This window comes from Gallinula chloropus, assembly GCF_964237585.1.
Source record: "Gallinula chloropus genome assembly, chromosome: Z".
Classification (NCBI taxonomy): domain Eukaryota; kingdom Metazoa; phylum Chordata; class Aves; order Gruiformes; family Rallidae; genus Gallinula; species Gallinula chloropus.
Window position 1 is genome coordinate 52314066 of NC_140089.1, and position 19331 is coordinate 52333396.

Genomic DNA, 19331 nt, shown 5'->3' on the forward strand with positions numbered 1-19331 from the left:
GGTACACCGTAGCCACGGAGCCAGTCAGATTTATGATCTGAACTCAAGACACCCAGTGCTGTGCACACCAAACTCCCTGTATTTCCCCAGCTTTTTATGTCATCAAGGAAACATGAGCATCAATTTCCTTGGGTTTTTTGTATTGAAGTTTTCTACTCAATGACCTGAAAACCGACACATGCATGTTCAGCTAAGCTTATTATGGAGACAGGGATTTTATTCTCCCCTTTCCAATTCTTATGTTAAGTATCAAAAATAATAAAAAAGTTTACTGCCATTCCTATCAGAAGTACATAAGAATTACAGCACTCCTTTTGGCTGTTGTACTGTGCTTTTAGTGAAGAAATTTCATTACTTCAATCATTAAGAAATAGCAGATTTCTGGAGTATTAGCACTGTCATCAAATCATTTTACCTTTCTTCTTTCAGTCACAGAAATACCACTCATTCCAGTTATGACTACGCAGCCTTTCGTTTTCTCCCCACTTCTTATGACATGCTTGTATTTCAAGTCATACCTTTTATATGTTTTCTCATGTAAATTAAGAGAGAATATAAACAAATTGCTTAAAGATTATTTAGGTCAGAAAGTTGTTAACATTTATTCCTGCAAGGCAGTCCAGATAAGGCTTCCTTTTATTTTGAAAGTCACTAGTGCACTATCAAATAATATAGGCTTGAACATTTTATTTTACTGTTACCACACTCTTAGCTTGTATCTCCTATCTCCCAAGTGCCCTACTTTTGTAACAGTATGCTGACTGCTCACTTGGGATCCACGACTGAATAAGGATGGTGTCCTATGTACTTTTCACAAAACAGTTACAGCAAAGAACCTCAAGACATCACGGAGGTCAGGAACTTAAGACAGAAGGAAATGACTGAACTTCCCACAACAAGGAACATGATTTTACAGAATGTTTGCTTCTTTCAATCCTATTACGCCACTGTACAGATGTTTAACTTCTACAGTGCGAGAGAAAAGTCTCCCCCAGCACAGAACACACTTTACCTAGCACAAAGTCCCTCTGAGTGTGCTACAACTGAACACTGCTGGAAAAGAGATACTCTGCTAGACAGACAACCCACCCCCATACTATTTAGCAAGCTATTTATAATTAGATCTGGCAGAAAAGGTCAGTATCTGTAGATTTTTTCAAGCAGACACAGGACTGTGGGGTAACTTTTGTAACTGCAGCTTAAAGTGTTTAGAGATAATCATCATTCTCTAAATACCAGCTAATCATGCAACCAAGTCTTACCAGATACGCTAGAGCAAAGCCTTTGTAAGCCTTAAGTTGTGGCAAAGGGATAAACTGAATAGACATGCAAGAACTACTACTTTGGTTGATGCTGAAAAGCTGTATTTGAAGAATTCTTAAGTATTTTCCTGCTGAAGGAAGAAACTGGGATTTAAAGAGTTGTTACTGCACTGTAGGAATAAAGGACCTGTCTTGCAATGGCTGCATAGGTTTTATAACAAGAAACTCATACAGCCTTCTGGGGCAATTTAAGAAATAAAACCTGCTAAAAGCCCCCCCTCCCTCCCCATCCCCCAATAAACAGGACTAAAAATAAACATATGTCCAATCAATACTTAAGCAGATGAGGATCCTTCTTAGAAGGCAAGAAGATCCAACAATAAAAGCTCAAACTGTAACAGAAACCTTCACCACAGGACAAAGAGCAAGTGAAGACCCTTCTCTCTCTCCTTTTCGTACAAGAAAGTTGCTACAGAGCACAGCAAGTTGTTCTGTAGCATTAACTTCTCGTGAAGATGTTTAGATCAACACTGTCTTTAATGCTGAATCATGGACAGTGTATTCCCAAAAATATATCCAAGAAAGATCCACTTTGGGAGGACTGATATTGAAGCCCTACTCTGTATTTGAAAATATTTAATTTGGGAATATGTGAGTTAGAAAAAAAGTTATCTGGTGGCACCCCTAATACTGGAGGGTGAGTACAAGCTGCAGAAGCATGAACCCCAGTCAGGCGCCTTGTTCATTTCAGTAGATAATTAACTTCACTCCATACCTGGGAAAATCTAAACTTCTTGGTCTACAGAGTATTAAGCCAATGCTGGAGGCCCACATTTGACCTTCAGTAAACTGCTCTGTGCTTATTAGGGATGTAAGTTTTGTTAGAAAAAAAAGTGTATGAAAAACTAATGAAAGAGCAAAAATTTTTAAATGTGAAAATATTGACTTTTTGTCTGTTTGTTTAAAGCAGACACAAAGGAGTATTTCAGAGAGATTACTTCCTACAGGAAAGGTACATAGCCTCCATTAACGTGTCATTAAATACAAAGCCTAAACCAAAATACATTTCAGCAGTTAATCCAGGGAGAAATTTAAAAAAAGAAAAAAATATTCCTAGAACAAGGATTAAGAAAACACAGTTCCAGCAATTCAGCCATCAAGCATAAATAAGTTCATATAACCTGCTGCTAAGGTAGCTGAAAGACAGCATCCTATTTTCCAGGATATATGGAAGTTTTCCAAGTTATATCATAAAATGTCTGTAACACTATGAACCTGTGCTATTAAAACAGTGTTAGAAGTTTAAAATCATTCATCAGACATTCATACTCAAATCATCCTCAGATCACCATCTTCATAATACTTAAGAGCACACTACTCAATCTGGATACATAAAGCAGCATTAAGAGTAATGATCAGGCACGATAAATCACAGCACAAGTAGAAAAAGCCTCTTGGTTCGATGTTTTTGCTGTTAGACTAAAAAGCACCATCAAGTATACCTACAGTTGGGTCACAATCCGGTATTTATACTTTTTTAAACAAGCAAATAGACCTTTTTATTTTTGACACACAGATCTTTAGCAAATGAAGTTCCATGAGGATCTTCCAGAGGTATGACCCTTTGACTATAAAAACCCAAATCAAGTCATCATCACTTCTTTGCCTCGACTTGGAAAGGATATTAGATCTCTAGGAGCTCTGTGTTCCAGTGTAAGGTGAGCTGCAAAGTCATCTGTGACATGATTTGGATCCCCTCCAGGTAATGCTGCACATATTGGACAAATCTGAAATGATAAAGGGAGAAAAAACCCAACTTCATAAATTTTACACAAACAAAAACTTGCATCAAGTCAATCGTTAGACATTGAGTCTTGTGCTTTGAGATCACATCCCAGGTATTCACAAACACCTAGATCACAACATACTCAAAAACCCAGAAAAAACATTCAAATGGAGACACTGATTTAGGCATCATTTACTTTACAATTTTCAGGATGCTATGAAAACTAGAGCTAGAATGTTCAAATTCTATTTGCAACACCTTCAAAATTAGTCTTTGCATGCAGATTCTGCAACAGCCAGTAACGCCTGACTACACAAGATTACTATTCACCTGCCTGACTCTCATGCCAGCAGCAGAATCATAATGACACCACACAAGTATTTGCTGAAGTATCATACTATGGCGACCTAACCAGGCAGAGTGTAACTACAGGTTTGGCAGGGAAGGGCTGATCTCCCTATCCCCACACAACAGGATTCAGCACTCTGGGAGAAGGCACTGAGGGCTATCTTCATCTTCATTAAAAACCAAAACCCAGGTTAACTAAGTAGACAGACAGTGCCACTACAACTGCCGTAATTATAACTTGCTTTTTTTAGGGACTGCACAAAGCGCTTGGAAAGCATCTTCCATTTTTCTTCACAGTACTTTTTGCAGAGTGTAAAGTTCTACAAATGCTGGACATAAAAAAAGAGTCCACAACATTCTTCCCCCAAATGTTATGTATTCAAATAAACAACACTTCCACAGTTACATGCAACTGCTGTCTATGAATTCCTCTGTTCCTCACAGTCAGTTTTGTCCTTATGAAGCAACTCTGGCTGCAAGGTTCCCAGTGCTTTTCATGCATATACCGAAGTTGTTGACAGTAGATTTCAAAACAACATGGGCATTTCAGAATACCTATATAAGAGCATGCACATCTGTCTTAACACTTATGGAGGTGAGGACAAAGTCTTCAAATTAGTTCACTGTAAAGTCCCAGCTGCTTTTGACAGCATCTACTGCATTTTTAATGTCACTTTAATTTTAGTAGTTAGCTCTTGAGCAGATGATGAGGCATTTCAAAAGCTCTTTGCTACAATTCCTTCCCCTTTATTTTCAACATCCAGCATTTCTCTAACAGAGTTCCTTTTCCCAGATTTTTCACCACTACCAAAGTTGACCGACTACAGAGCAAAGACATCTTATCACAGTGTAGTATCATATAGCTGCCCAGTAGGGACACAGGAATGGATGTGTATTGGACAGGTGGATCTAAAGTGCATAAATTTACAAGCTGCTGTGCTGGTTTTGGCTGGGATAAAGTGAATTTTCTTCACAGTAGCTAGTGTGGGTCTGTGGTCTGGATTTGGTCTGGAAACGATGTTGGTAAACACAGGGATGTTTTTGTTACTGCTGAGCAGCATTTACACAAAGCCAAGGCTGTTGCTGCTTCTCACCCCACCTGCAAATAGCTGGGGGTGCACAAGGAGTTGGGAAGAGACACAGCCAGGACAGCTGACCCCAGCTAACCAAAGGGATATTTTATATAGTGTGACATCATGCTTAGCATATATGGGCTTGGGGCAGAGGAGGTAGCATGTCTGGAGTGACAGCATTTGTCCTGCCAAGTAATCATCATGTGTGACAGAGGGGGACATTGTTGATTAGTGAGGTTTTAATACCAAACCAGTGTGATTTAATCTGTTTAGAATGCAACCTCAGGGACTTAGTCACAACACTTATGACTATTCCTACAGACACCAGTGTGACTCTCAATTAAAGTACCCAGAATTAAAACAATCACCTTTGAGAAAATACCATCAGACTCTCCTAACTGGAGGCCCTCTCCGGCACCTCAACATGCTGGGTTACCTCTCCAAAGCAGCCTTGCATACTACTCCACACAGCATGGGGAATAACCATGAGTTAAGAGATCTGCATGCAGCTGCAGAGCTACAATCTCCTTAGGATCACAGAAACATGGTGGGAATGTTCCCATAACTGGAAATGTTGAAACACAGGGATACAGGCTCTTTAGAAAGGAAAACAAGTGGGCTCTTTAGAGTCCATACCTGCAGTACTGTGCCCAGTTGTGAGCTCTGACTACAAGAGGGACACATACACACTAGAGAGAGTCCAGCAAAGGGCTGCAAAGATGACAGGAGGACTGGAGCATCTCTCCCGTGGGGAAAGGCTGAGAAAACTGAGGCTGTTCAGCCTGTAGAAGCACAGGCTCGGAGACGGATCTCACAAAGGTAGATAGATACCTGAAGGGAGAGTGAAAGGAGGACAGAGCCAGGCTCTACTCAGTGGTGCCCACTGACAGTACAGAGGCAGTGGGCACAGTCAAACACAGGAGGTTCCTCATGAACATCAGGAAACATTTTTTCACTGTGAAGGTGACTGAGCACTGGCAGAGATTGTTCAAAGAGGCTGTGGAATCTCTACCCTAAGAGGAGTCAAAAGCTGCCTGTACATGGTCTAGGACAGCCAGCTGAAGGTGGCCCTGCTTGAACAGGGTTGGATGAGATGACCTCCAGAGATGCCTTCCGACCTCAGTCTGTGATTTCTGCCCACAAGTTATTGCTGTACAAACCAATGCCAAATACCTGGGAAAAGTCAGCAGAAAGTAAACTTATCTGCACCTCTCAACATGAAAATAGCAAAATTTAATGTGTAAAATCTGATGTATTATTTGAAAAACAGGGGACAGAGGTTGTAAAATGAAAGTGATTCCACTACTGTAAACTTCACTTTAGGATGTAAAAATAAAGCATCTAAAAGAAAATATGTCTTTGGATAGACAGATACTACAAGGCACAGTATCTAAACAGAAATAACTGCTTGAAAGCCTAAGACCACAGACATTTAGAATCCATACTATTTTCCTCTTTAGTAATGTTTGTTAGCCTTTCATTACCTACAGTAAGACTGCAGCACCCAAGTAGTTTTATGCATGTGCACAGTAAACATTCACCACTGAAGCTAGATTCAAAAGAACACAAATACATGTAATCATATTCAAGGGCTAAAGTATTGTCTTTTTTCACTATTTGGAACCTAAAAAGAGAATAATGTTGCAAACTGACTCACAAAAAGGAAAGTGTTTTTGTTTTGGGTTTTTTTGGTGTTTATTTAGGGTTTTTTTTTTTTCCCTCTTCTTACACATACAACTCTTTTGAGAATCAGTGGAGTAGCTGGTGTCCAGAATCACAAATTTAGGCTTTATGTGCCGAATTCTAGAAGTCACAGCTGCAAAGAAAAATGTGTCAAATGAAAAACCCTGCCCATTTTCACATTCTATGTCAGGAACATACCACTGACATCAAGTGGTGCAAATCAGAATTGCAATACTAAGCCACCAAAGAACGCCACCCAAATGTGTGATTTTCAACGGTTGACACTATGTTTGAAAGTTGTAAAGTTAAAGAGAAGTTCAAGGGGATGATAAAAATTGCAGTGTGTCACTACAATAAAGAGCCTAGAGTACAACTAGTTGACACAAATGGTTTCACTTCACGTATTTTTAAAAAGGATCACACCTTTGACTCTTGAAAAGATGCACAAACCACCTCCCCTATCACTCCTTCACACAAGATCCTTAACAGCTTCTGAAAGGAAACCTTCATTTTCATCCACTGAATTCCTTGGAATATAAGGAAGCAAGAAGATTAGGTAACCTATTTGTAAGTAATTTCCTCACAATGTATTAGTGATGAATAATCCACATATATCACTCACATTTTTCTAGGAATCTGTGGTACAACAGTTAGACAAAACTTACCCTTTGCATTCAGGTAACCTAGTTTGCCCTATTCCCAAAGATAATCAGGACAGCAGGAGCTAACACCTCTGGTTACAGTACTTCTCCTGACACTTGTTTAAAAAGTGCATTTTTTACCATGTCAATCATTACAGATGGGGAAGTGAACCCTGCTTTAACAGCAACACTTCCAAAAGAACACAACTTCCATTGCACAAATATACCAGGCCTGTTAGAAAAGCCGTTTGAAAAACACACCAAGCATGCCTTCCTCTCTCTTACAGCTACAAGAGACTGGCATAGCTATGAGCTTCCAGGACACCTACATACTGTTTGTGAAAAAGGAGATATGGCTACACAGGATGAACATGAGACCATTATCAATTCCATCTTACAGAAAAGTAGACTCCTATGCATGGCAGCCTTTACATCAGGACAACCAAAGCAACCAAAGAATAAGAAAGCAAGGTCATTATGTTGAAATATCCCTGAAATGCAGAAGAATTTTGATATTACTGTCAAATGTGGGTATGTCTTCTTACAAAGCATATACATTAACTCATGCATCAAGAAAAAAAGGAGGATGCCAATATTAAAGAAGACTTTTTAATGTATTTCCACCACAATTGAAAGCAAATTCTGAAGGTCCTTACCACTTCTGTTGATGTTTCTGCATGCTCAGAAGTAACATGTTCTTGAAGTGATGTTTCCGTATAACCCATTTTCCCACAATAAGGACAAGTGAAAGACTGTGGCTGCTCTACAGAGAAAGCTTCTCCACCATAGTACAAATCTGGAACAGAACATGTTTAAATATCAGGTTACTTCAAAGCAGTAGCATCATTTATTTTGTTCAGGTAAACCCGTTTATAAGAGGTGCACCCATGTAGTAACCCCCGAATTAAATCTCACGTTTAACTGAAATGGCTATTTTAATCCTGTACAAATGCCATAGTCGTATAGTCAGGAAGTGTTTAATTACTGATGACAAAAACAGACTATATTTCATTTTTATTAACGAACACAATGCAGTTTTCTAATATTCAGTAAGAACACAGACTCATACGATGCTGCTGTTCACAGTGCCAAACCTTCCCTTTTCCACTACCCTTCTTATCCTATGTACAGGGCCACCATGGCATTTTTCAACAGTAAGATGGGCTTTCAAAAGCTGTACTCTCAACAGTCCCTCAAAAATTTACATTAAAATTTACAAGTTGTCAGTGATACTGTATGCCATGTCTGAACCACTGCTTCTCAACAGGGTTACAAATGTCCCTAATATAGAACATAAAAAATTGATAGTAAAAAAGGAACCTGTATCTGTTACACACTGGTTGTAACTTTTAGGTGTTGAATCTAACACCAGTCGGTGAGTGACAATCAGCAGTGATAGTGATCACTCAGGTAAGCTCAGGGGCTGTGCGACTGGTTGGGCTGTACAGAGAGGTTCCTTTCATTTGGACACCCGTGTGCAGCTCCTTCACCCCGCAGGGACTACTGGGAAACTTGCCAAAACTCACCCTCCCCCTGACACCACGTGACCCCACCCTCTAACCTTCAAAGGGATTAAGGAGCCCACCCACACAACACAGGAAAGCAAGCAGCAGAGTTCAGACAAGAAAGCCAGCCTGCCCGCCCACCAGGCAGAGGAAGTAGGGATGCTCAGCCAACTGACAGGTGATACCCACTAATCCTTGGCAAGGTACTGCATGATAGTGTCTACCTGGTGCAGGGCCATGACCCCAACACCTTCCAATGTGGAAGCAGGAACCCCGTTTGACACAGTTTCTCACAGCATTCTGACTGAGATACTGGCTGCCACTGGCCTGGGCAGGTGTCTCTAACCTCTGGGTTAAAAACTGGCTGGATGGACGGGCCCAAAGGGTGGTGGTGAATGGAACCAAATCCAGCTGGAGGCCGGTCACGAGTGGCGTCCCCCAGGGCTCAGTCCTGGGTCCAGTCTTGTTCAACATCTTTATCAATGACCTGGATGAAGGGATTGAATGCTCCCTCAGTAAGTCTGCAGATGACACTAAACTGGGAGGAAGTGCTGATCTGCCTGAGGGTAGGGAGGCTCTTCAGAGGGATCTGAACAGACTGGACTGATGGGCTGAGACCAATGGGATGAAGTTTAACCAGGCCAAGTGCAGAGTGCTGCACATGGGACATAACAACCCCATGCAGCGCCTGGAACAGGCTGCCCAGGGATGTGGTTGAGTCACCATCCCTGGATGTGTTTAATAAAAGGGTAGATGAGGTACTTAGGGATATAGTTTAGCTTAGGATGGGAATGGTTGGACTCAATCTTCAAGGTCTTTTCCAACCTTGTGATTCTGTAAGAACATTTGCACTACTGATGAGAAGCAGGCACTTTTAAATTGCTCATATAGAAGTTCCCCAAATTTATCACAAAAATTTATCAAACCACACAAGAAAAGAATGCTTGTCCTCTACAAGAACAAACGTATTATGTATTCTGCAGGATACACGAATAACCTTCACATTCACATCAAGATTAAAGTGTGATTTTCTCCAGCAAGTAATTTGAAGTCTTTTCACTGATATTTTTCTAGGACTCACTCATAAGTAACAGAAAAACACTTTGATATAATTATGAATATTCTGCTATACATTAAAAATTGGACATGTCTGAACAGAGACTAGAACTCATTCTGCACCACGAGGCAGTATCCATATAATGCGTTAGCAATATGACTGACAGCTCAAGTTACAGCTTCCTAAGCTTTACGACATTTCTGCTACTGACCTCTCTTTACAACATGTCTAGGAAGAACAGAACAACATTTGTTTTTCTGCAGTCTTATAAAAGATGATGTTTAGGCTAAAAATGCATGTATCCATACTACACTATATTAACAGATAGTGTTTTACATATAACTAGTTTCTGAGGGCTTAACACTCCAAAACCAATAGTGGAAATGGATTTCTTAGTAACATGCTAACATGCAGAGCTAAAGATACAGAATTAGACTGAATATACTGCAGAATACACTTCAATTTTTTAAGTCCCTGTTTCTTGTATTTGGAAACTGCTTTAAGAGCATTTAAATGCTGGAAGATGTCAGAAAGATATGCCTTTAGCAGGCACGGTAAGAAATGTCTAAGTAGACAGCAGCCTCAACAAAGAAGGAGCAATACCTGACACACTGAGCATTTTGACTGGTTCACTGAATTAACTATCACAGTAAGCTTGAGTACCTTCCTGAATCTGACTTCATTTGTTCACATACACATGAGAAAAATATTATGTCCAGCTATACAAAGTCAAAAGTTCCCAGCCAATGGAGTCTTACTTCCCCAAAGCAGCATCTGAAGTTCCATTAAATGTTTTATACAAGGCGGCATAAAAGTTACTTTTTATTAGAGAATGGAATTGCACATCAGATTTCATCAAAACAGAGAACTACATAGGCTGAAAGTCAGCGTGAATGTAAGTCAGAAAACATGTCCTGAAGATTAGCAGCCCTACCCCCAACCTGAAAGTTGTTTGTATAGTACTGCCATAAACAGATGCCTGAACTCATTATTAGAAGAAAATCCCAAAGATCCTTGCACAACCTGTAAAAGGACTCAGTTCTGAATGCATCTGTGAAAGATGTCTAAGGACTCAGTTCTGAATGCATGTATACACACACATGTATTATGCACATATAAGGACTCAGCTCTATATGCATCTGTGAAACCAAACACGAGTGACAGGCATTTCCTTGACAGGTTGTCAGCCTTTCAGTTGGCATCCTAACAAGACAACACATAGTATGTCTTAATTCAAAACATCTGCCCTTACCTGATCCCTCTTAAATCCATGGGAAGAAGCAGTGAAACTATGAAGGGGAAGGTCTACCTTCCCACATTTGCAGAAGAGGTTGCTGTCCAACACTTAAATGTACCATATTCAACTGAAGATGACAATGCTATGAGATTTGAAGAAAGCTGCTCAAAACCCCTTAAATCTGATGGGTTTATAAGCTAAGTATCCATCAGCTTTAAAATGTGTTCCAAATGCTCAAAACCAAGAACAGCAGTTCCCTCATGCCAAAGCTTTTAAAACCGTCTGCAATTCTTATCCATTACAGTAAGTTTGTGTCTATTCTACGTGAGTAGATGGGCACTACACTTGGCAGATGACCAGAAAAATTGGGTCTGACACAGGATGTCACCATCAGCATTCAGAATTGTGGTGGTGCCTACGTACAGGTGTTAAACCACATCATCCTACATGATGAACAAACTAGTCTTAGTTACATGAACAACTAGCTTTTGACTGGAATAGAAAGAATCTCTTTGCAATTATATGAAGAAAAACTCTTAATTAAAACACACGCTACTACAATATACAGCACAAAGGAAAGCTTTAAAAGCATTCTTATTTACACAGTGTTTGTGCACAGAGAAATTGTAAACTTCAGTTTTCAGTGTCCTAATGACAAAACTTAAATAAAGACTCTGGGAACAAAGAGAGCCAAACTTTTGAGTCAAACAGTTAAGAATTCTAAAAGTAACTACATTTAATATACCCAACACAGCAAATGCAAACACTGTATGGATTTCTGAAACTAACTCAACAAGAACTTCTGCAAAAAAATAAAATCTGTATACCTGTGGGAAAAGCAAAAATGCCAAACACATCAAAAGCTAATGACAGTTTTAGTTGATGCCTTGATTTTCCTCAAGCTTTGGTCTGATCCTAACGATCATGATTAAATACTATTTACTGACTGGAAAATTGAAATTCTCCATCACTGAAAATACACACACACATGTAAGAACACCAAGTCAAATTTCCCCCATTTCTGGCATCTTATATATTGATAAAAGATAAAACAAGAGAATTATGACTCAAAGGGGAAAGCTAATGAAAAAGGGGCAAATCATATTTGTTAGGGGATCTGCATATAAAAGTAACTTACACATCTACTACCTAAAAAGAAACCAATCCCTCAAAATTACCAGGTAGCCTAAAAACTTCCCCCTATAAACCTCACTACTTCATGAACTTGGATTAATTTTCAAGTAAGGCAGAAGAAAAGAACTCCAACATCCCAGGTAAGTAAAGGGCACAGGGCTATACCAAACCTGGAGAGAATGGTAAATAGATTAGCATGCAGGTAAAAATATCTTTTCCTTAGATACTGAGTTAGCTCAGTCCAGACATCAAGAATCCCAGCTGTACACAGTGTTTTATCACCACAGAGGAGAGAGGTTTGATGAGTACTGTCAAATCCTGTGTTTCCAGCCTGTCCTACAATGGCGTATATAAACCAAGCCGTTAATTAGTTAAAAGAATAAAAATCTGAATTCTTTCTGGCCTGATTATACTCCCACATATTCTCCCATTCATATCTCCTCCCACATCTTCCTCACAGTACACAGCAAGTGTGCACATGCCAAGTAAATATGCTTTTATCTCGGAAAAATATTAAAACTGCACATATCAAATGAAATCACTCACTGGGAAGCCAAGTATTTCTCCTTTGTAAGATTATACCTCCCTTTTTTCCTCCTCAATTTTAATCTCTTTCCACCTTTTACAACAAAAATCTGTTCCTTTTCCAATCTGAAATACAGGTCACCAGCTAAGTTTTCTTTTAAACTGTCACATAAATTTCAAAAGAAGTTGGTAATTAAGTGTTATCATGAATCTTTGTGTCTGATTTTAGGACTGAAGTTACTGAATTAATATTCTTCCAACTGTTTCATTTTAACAAATACATTAAAAAAAAAATCACCTTATTGACTATCAAATGCTTATTTGCTAATGAAGATCCTAACAATTAGAGGTAGTATGGGAAAAAAAAAAACCAGAATAGCCATGCCTCCATAGCTGCAGAAGCGAGGCAACTTACAACTGTATTACTAATTTCATTCACAGTTGTATTACTGTTATGATGCAACCGTCCCATGACCAAAGAATTCTCTTCTGGCCACAAAGAAATCTTTCAGGTAATGTATTTTGGTTATTTTCAAATATACAGTAAAAATACACTAAAGCAGGAATCCAAAACTCTTCATACTCCTCTGGTCATCTACAGCCCTCTTTTCAAAGTAGCTGAGGCAACAAGTTTGCTTAGTAAACCAAGAAACAGGACTTAGCCACAGTTTCTTCCTCTAGCAGAAAACTCATTACCTACACTGCTTATCAATTAGAGGAAGAATGCAAAGGAGCAAAAAGATCAGAACACTATATAAAGAGGACTGAACAACAGTTTGTAACAGCAGCTTTCAAGCTCAAGCTACGATGTCTCTACACCCTTTTCTTGTGAACGTCATGTTTAGTGCCAGCCAGCAGCTCAACACCACATCCACTTGCTCACCCCACCTCCCCAGGGTGGGATGGGGTAGAGAACAAGGAGACAAAGGCAAACCTCATGGCTTGGGAAAAGGGCAGTTTGTTGGGTCAGCACCGGGAGGAGGAAATAACAACAGGACTTACCACAGAACATACAGAACTGGTGATACTGTAGTTTCTCACCGAACTGGACAACTCAGACCCATCATGAAGCTGGACCAACCCTGAGCCATGCTGCCTCTTCCCAACTAGCTCCCTTTCACACTGAGCATGATGTCATATAGCATGGACTGCTTTTTCCCTTAGTTTGGGTAACCTGTCCTGGCTGGGTGAAACTTAACTCTACCCTGGCTGAACCCAGGGCAGGGGATACTTAAGGTGAAAACTCAACCACAAATATGAGCAGTTTTGCCACACTATACCTATATAGCTACAGGCTGCTTCCATTTATTATGTATATCCAACACATTCTTAAACTTGGTAGGAAATTAGCAACAAATCTTTCAAGGACATGATTCAGAACTACATTTTATAGCAGCTTGTCCTTGCTTTGTGTTATGACACATTTCTTCAAAAGGGTACACAGCAGTCAGGATATCAGTTTCACTTTTCTTCATCTGAATGACACAATTTAAGTTTTATACACATACAGATATACAAAAAAACGTTGGTATTATACATGGCAGCATGTTTGAACTTTTCTTCAGTGTCTGAAGAAACTAAATGGTGTTAACATGCCACATTTTACAAACTATGTATTTTCCTGTATTACCAATGAAGCAGCCAGGGAGCAGCTCTGCAGAAATGGTGCTGGGTGCAAGGGGGGCAGTGAGCTGAACTGGGGCCAGCCATGTGCCTACAGTAGCATGAGTAGGGGTGATCCCCTCGGCTCAGCAACTGTCAGCCTCCTCCAGGTATGGCACCTCATTTTGGGCCTCCTAGTACAAGGGAGACACCAAATTGAAGCAAGTTTGGCAGAAGGCCAGGAAGATGGCAGGGCTGGAGCACTTGGCCTGTGAGGAGAGGCTGCAGGGCCAGCACTGCTTCAGACTGCAGCAGAGAGCTTTAGGTCACCTAACAGCTGCCCCCATACCTACGAAGACAGGGTCAAGGAGACATGGTCAGGCTCTTCACAGTGCTGCAGTATGGGAGGATAGGAGAATGTAAGGAAAAACATTTTTCCCCCCCTCTCTTGTAGGCTGGCAGTGGCACAGGACACCCACAGTCACTGTGCCACCTCCATTCATGGACGTTTTCAAGGCTCAAATGGCAAAGGCCTTGCTAACCTGGTCTAACCTCACAGAATGTTGGATCAGAGACCCCTTCAAACCAGAATTATCTTATGGCTGATCCTATGAAACCAAGATACACAGCAATATAGCTGTAACACTTATCTAGACTCTAATATTCACTTAATCACCACTGTTGTCCTGCTTTACAGACCACAGGCATCTACTCTCACCAGATGGGACCCTTCCTCCCCTTACTTGGAACTCTCACTACAGAGACAGTGCAAGAGCCACGTTTGCTAAAATGCCAGCTCAGCTGCATCTGTTAACAGCCGCTCATTCCTTCCAGACAGAGCATTGCTATTTCAATCTTTCAGCAAGTTTTCTGTATAGCTTTATCTAGAAAAAGGAAACAGTATATCCTCCATTTTTCTTGATGCAGTTTCATCGGCTGCTCACCTCAGCATTCAACCTTGTATCCAGAGATTGCTGGGCTAACTCCTTCAGTGTGAGACACACTGCTGGGGTTCACATCAACTACATGGCAGGTACTCAGTCATTCATCGAGAAGCAGCCAGGTGTCAGGGCCCTGAGCTGACCAACAGACTTTAGCTGCCTTGACCAGCCTCAAAGCACCCTTCACCCATGGGCTATATCTAACATCTGCCAGAAGGCTGGGAACTATGCTGTACTTTTACCCAGCCCTCCTCCTGCCTTAGATGGGCTTCCTGCAGAAAGCTGAGAGATGTGGCTGCTACACTTGCTTTTCCTGGGACTGCCACAGAGACCTGCTCCTCTTACCAACCCTGCCCTGCTGTCCCTGGGAGGACACCACCCTGACCATGCTGTGGTTACCCTCAGCTCCTGGCTTGACATTCACTGTGGTGCAGCCTGTGTCTTGCTGCTCCTCCAAGAAGTACCAGGTGCTGAAGCTGTGACCAAGCACATGTGCTCATGAAGATGAGAGAGAAACTGATTTGCAGCCTGTGCACTTATGCTGAGCGGTGCCAAAACAGCAGTTGTTGCTCAAAGACAAGGTCAACAACCTGGGGAACAGCTCTGCTGAAAAGGACTGGGGGAATCCCAGTGGACAGCAAGCTAACCATGAGCCAGCAGCGTGCCCCTGCATCAATGAAGGCAAATAATGGCCTGGGCTATATCAGGAACAGAACCGCCACCAGACCAAGGGATGTGATTATCCCATCTTGCAGGAAAAGCAAGCAATCAGGCCCAGTTACATGGGTTCATGAAAGGCAGGTCCTACTTGCCCAACTAGATCTCCTATGACAAGATGACCCACTTAGTGGATAAGGATAAAGCTGTGGATGTTGTCTACCTAAATTTTAGCAAAGCTTTTGACACCATTTCCCACACCATTCTTGGAAACTGGCTTCTCCTGGCTTGGACGAGTGTGCTCTTCGCTGGGTACAAAACTGGCTGGGATGACCAAGCCCAGAGAGTGGCAGTGAATGGTGTTACATCCAACTGGCAACCGCTCGCCAGTGGTGTTCCTCAGGGCTCTGTGCTGAGTCAGTTCTCTTTAGTATCTTAATATTAATCACCTGGATACAGAGATTAAGTGCACCCTCAGTAAGTTTGCAGATGACACTAAATTAGGTGGGAGTGTTGATCTGCTTGAGGGTAGGAAGGCTCTACAGAGACATCTGGACAGCCTGGATCAATGAGCCAAGGCCAATGGGATAAGATTCAATGACATCAAGTGCCAGACCTTGAATTTGGGTCATAATAACCTCAAGCAGTGCTAGAGGCTTGTGAAAAAGCAGCTAGAAAGCTGCCTGGCAGAAGGACCTGGGTGTGCTGTCTGACAGCCAGGTGAATATGAGCCAGCAGTATCCCCAGGTGGCCGAGAAGGCCAACAGCATCCTGGCCTGTATGAAGAACAGTGGGATGAGTAGGACTAGGGAAGTAACCGTTCCCCTGTACTCACTGCTAGTGAGGCACCACCTTGAGTACTGAGTTTTGGGGGCCCTTACTACAGAAAAGACACTGAGGTGCTGGTGCATGTCCACAGAAAGGCAATGAGGCTGGTGAGGGGACTGGAGAATAAATGTTATGAGAAGCAGCTGAGGGAACTGGGGTTGTTTAATCTGGAAGAAAGGAGGCTGAGGGAAGACCTAATTGCTCTCTACAGCTACCAAAAGGAGGCTGTGTAAGGGTGGGGGCTGACCTTTTCTCCCCACTGAAAAGTGACAGGACAAGAGGAAGTGGCATCAATTTATGCTGGGGAGATACCGGATATCAGGAAAAACTTAAGAGAGTGTTGTTAGGCATTGGAATAGGCTGCCCAGGGAAGTGGAGTCTCCATCCCTGGAGGCATGTAAAAGATGGTTAGATGTGGTGTTGAGGGACATGGTTTAGTGGTGGTTGGCAGGTTAGGGTGAAGGTTGGACTTCCTGATCTAAAGGGTCCTTTCCAAACAAGACAGTTCTATGAAGCTTTTAGCAAGATGCACACTTACCTGACAGATCTTGTTCTAATGCATTAAAAACAAAATAAAAAAAATTCCTAAGTTCTGATGAATCCAGCTAGACCGTACACTACACATTGTTACGGTACCCATTATTTAAGATGCTCCCTTTGGCTAAGAATTAGCCACAAAAGGTGGCATGATCTTCTGTCACATGAGCACCTGAGATGACAGGTAAAGTATACTTCTGTACTTTTACTGAAGTAACACAGTATGATTTTGGCAGAGAATTCTATTAACTATTTCTATTACGTTTTTGAGTATAACCACCTTAAAATGATGGATGTAGCATGCAAGCCACACACACACAAAAAATAATCATCACACAGCACCCTAACAGCTTTGGAACTTTTTTCAGGACAAAGAAAAATGGGAAGTTTGCTCTGGAACTTCTTTATTGTCCTGTCAAACTATCCTACAAAAAGCAAAAAAGTACAGTGACTGAGTGGTAAGCACATTCCTGTTCTTTACATAAGCCTATCACAATTCTACTCTTTCACCACTCAAATGAATTAATTGGATTTGGGCTTTAAAGGCCTCTTGTCATTGCATATGAGACTTCATATTTTATTTTAAGCTCTGTCCCTCTTACAGCAGCACAGCACTTTTGAGGTGCGTGTGCAAGTGTCAAAGCATTTTCCCCAGTGTCTCTTATGGGGACTGAAGAACAACAGTGCTATTGTTCTGAATCCCATCTTACTCCAAAATTAATACTAGGTCATACACTGACTTCTGAAAGACAAATATATCAACCAGATGGTACAAGAGCAAACACATATGTATCCAGAAATCACTAGGGCTTTTTACTCATTTTCAGTCTTCTCACATGGGCTCCTAAACTAGCCCAAGTCCCAGGAGAAAAAAAAAAAAAATTAAAAAAAATCAAAAAACATCAAGATGACAACAAAAGCTCCTTCAGAGCACACAAAGACCATCGTCTTGCAATATACTCTGCAACATTATTACAGCACCTAGGAACCCCAAAAATTGACTTGAATCTTCATGGAAGTTAACAATACATTAACTTTTTCTATGCTGAAACACTCCCAGATAGGATCAACCATGCAAGTAATTAGCTGTTCACCACAAGCCTGAAATCGGTCACAGCACAGAGTACTTAAGGAAACTCCAGTCATCTACACACAGATAGTGCTCCTAAGAATTACACAGGCACCAGGTCCTTTCCATCAGCTGCAGGTAGACCTCAAGCAAATGGCTCACTGATCCCAACATGCACTTTAAAAATAAAAATCAGAAAAATGTCACTAACTTCCTCTGAAGTGCTTGAAATAGTTTTGCAACAGAACAACCCCCAACTCTGCTTCCTCTTCCTTGCTACCACACTCATCTTTTACCAGCTGTCCATCTCCCTCCCCATCATTGGCAAAACGTTTTTCTTTTAAGAAAAGTATTCATACCTTTAAAACAAACCTGGTTTGTTACAGACAACAGCATGAAAGTTTGTGAACAGGTAGATAAACTACAATTCACATATCCACCTATACTAACAACCTTCCATTCTGTCTCTCTACAGACATTTTCCTTAATTTGGAAGACTCCCTAATCACATTGCCATACATTAGAAAGCATTCTCCTCTCATCTTACCTCCTCCCATGTCACTAGAATGTGACTTCATTACTCCTATGCCATTTAGTTTTATATTGCCCATCTTCCCCTTCAGATTATTTTCTTTTAATCTATTAATATCCAAGTCCTTGGTGATTTTTAATAATGTGCTAATACACCTATCCTGACAACTCTGAAACAGATCATTCTAAACTAGTTCTACCATTCATTATTGATTTTCTAATTAAACTTAAGATTCCTTAGCTCATTTCTTTAATGTTCCTTAAAGTCATATGATCTCCTTAGCTATTCAGGGCCCTTTGAAGAGTTACATTAGTTACTCTAAGCATCTGTACAACACTGTAAAGGCACATGTCTTAATGTCTTATTTTACAGTCCTCTGTAGAAAGTAAAACATTAAGAATTATGCCACAGACCTTCCTGAACCCTAAGGAATATTTACAAATACTTCCCAATACAATCTCCAGTATATACACGTACAAGGTCACTAGCATTTGGTTGTCATCAACCTTTGTAGTGGTTCACTATTAGGGTGATAAAGTATCTCCCATTTTTTTTCCATGGTGTTAATCAATCCATCCACAAGTCTTGCTGAGGACCTGAGCTGCAGGATTTTGTTTTCCCCCCAACACTGGTTTTGTAGGACTGAGTCTCAGATATCAAGCCACATGAAATGTCTAGGGGTCACTTTCTTATTCTTATTTAAAGCTGCCACAGTAGCACAAAGACCAAGCAATGTAGCATTAGCCCTTGGAATCCTATTACCCACCTCAATACCTCACTGTTAACCTTCTTACACCTCCACTATCTGTATTGCTCATGCAGACTAAAATATTAAAAAAATAAACCCTCTCAGACTTCCAAAAGAAAAATTTTCAAGTTGCAAGAAACAACATGTATTTCCTGTCAGTTCTTCA

General features: G+C 40.8%; 1 protein-coding gene across 2 annotated transcripts in view; it reads right to left on the reverse strand.

Annotated features, from left to right (window-relative positions):
* Positions 1-19331, reverse strand: part of KCMF1 (potassium channel modulatory factor 1) — a 52251-nt gene that overhangs the window by 5267 nt on the left and 27653 nt on the right. For both annotated transcript variants that reach the window (XM_084278081.1, XM_084278082.1), the window contains 2 exons: positions 7450-7589; positions 2948-3049 (listed from right to left, as the gene is read on the reverse strand). In XM_084278081.1, coding sequence (XP_084134207.1) covers positions 2948-3049; positions 7450-7589 — 242 coding nt within the window. The remainder of the gene's footprint in view (positions 1-2947; positions 3050-7449; positions 7590-19331) is intronic.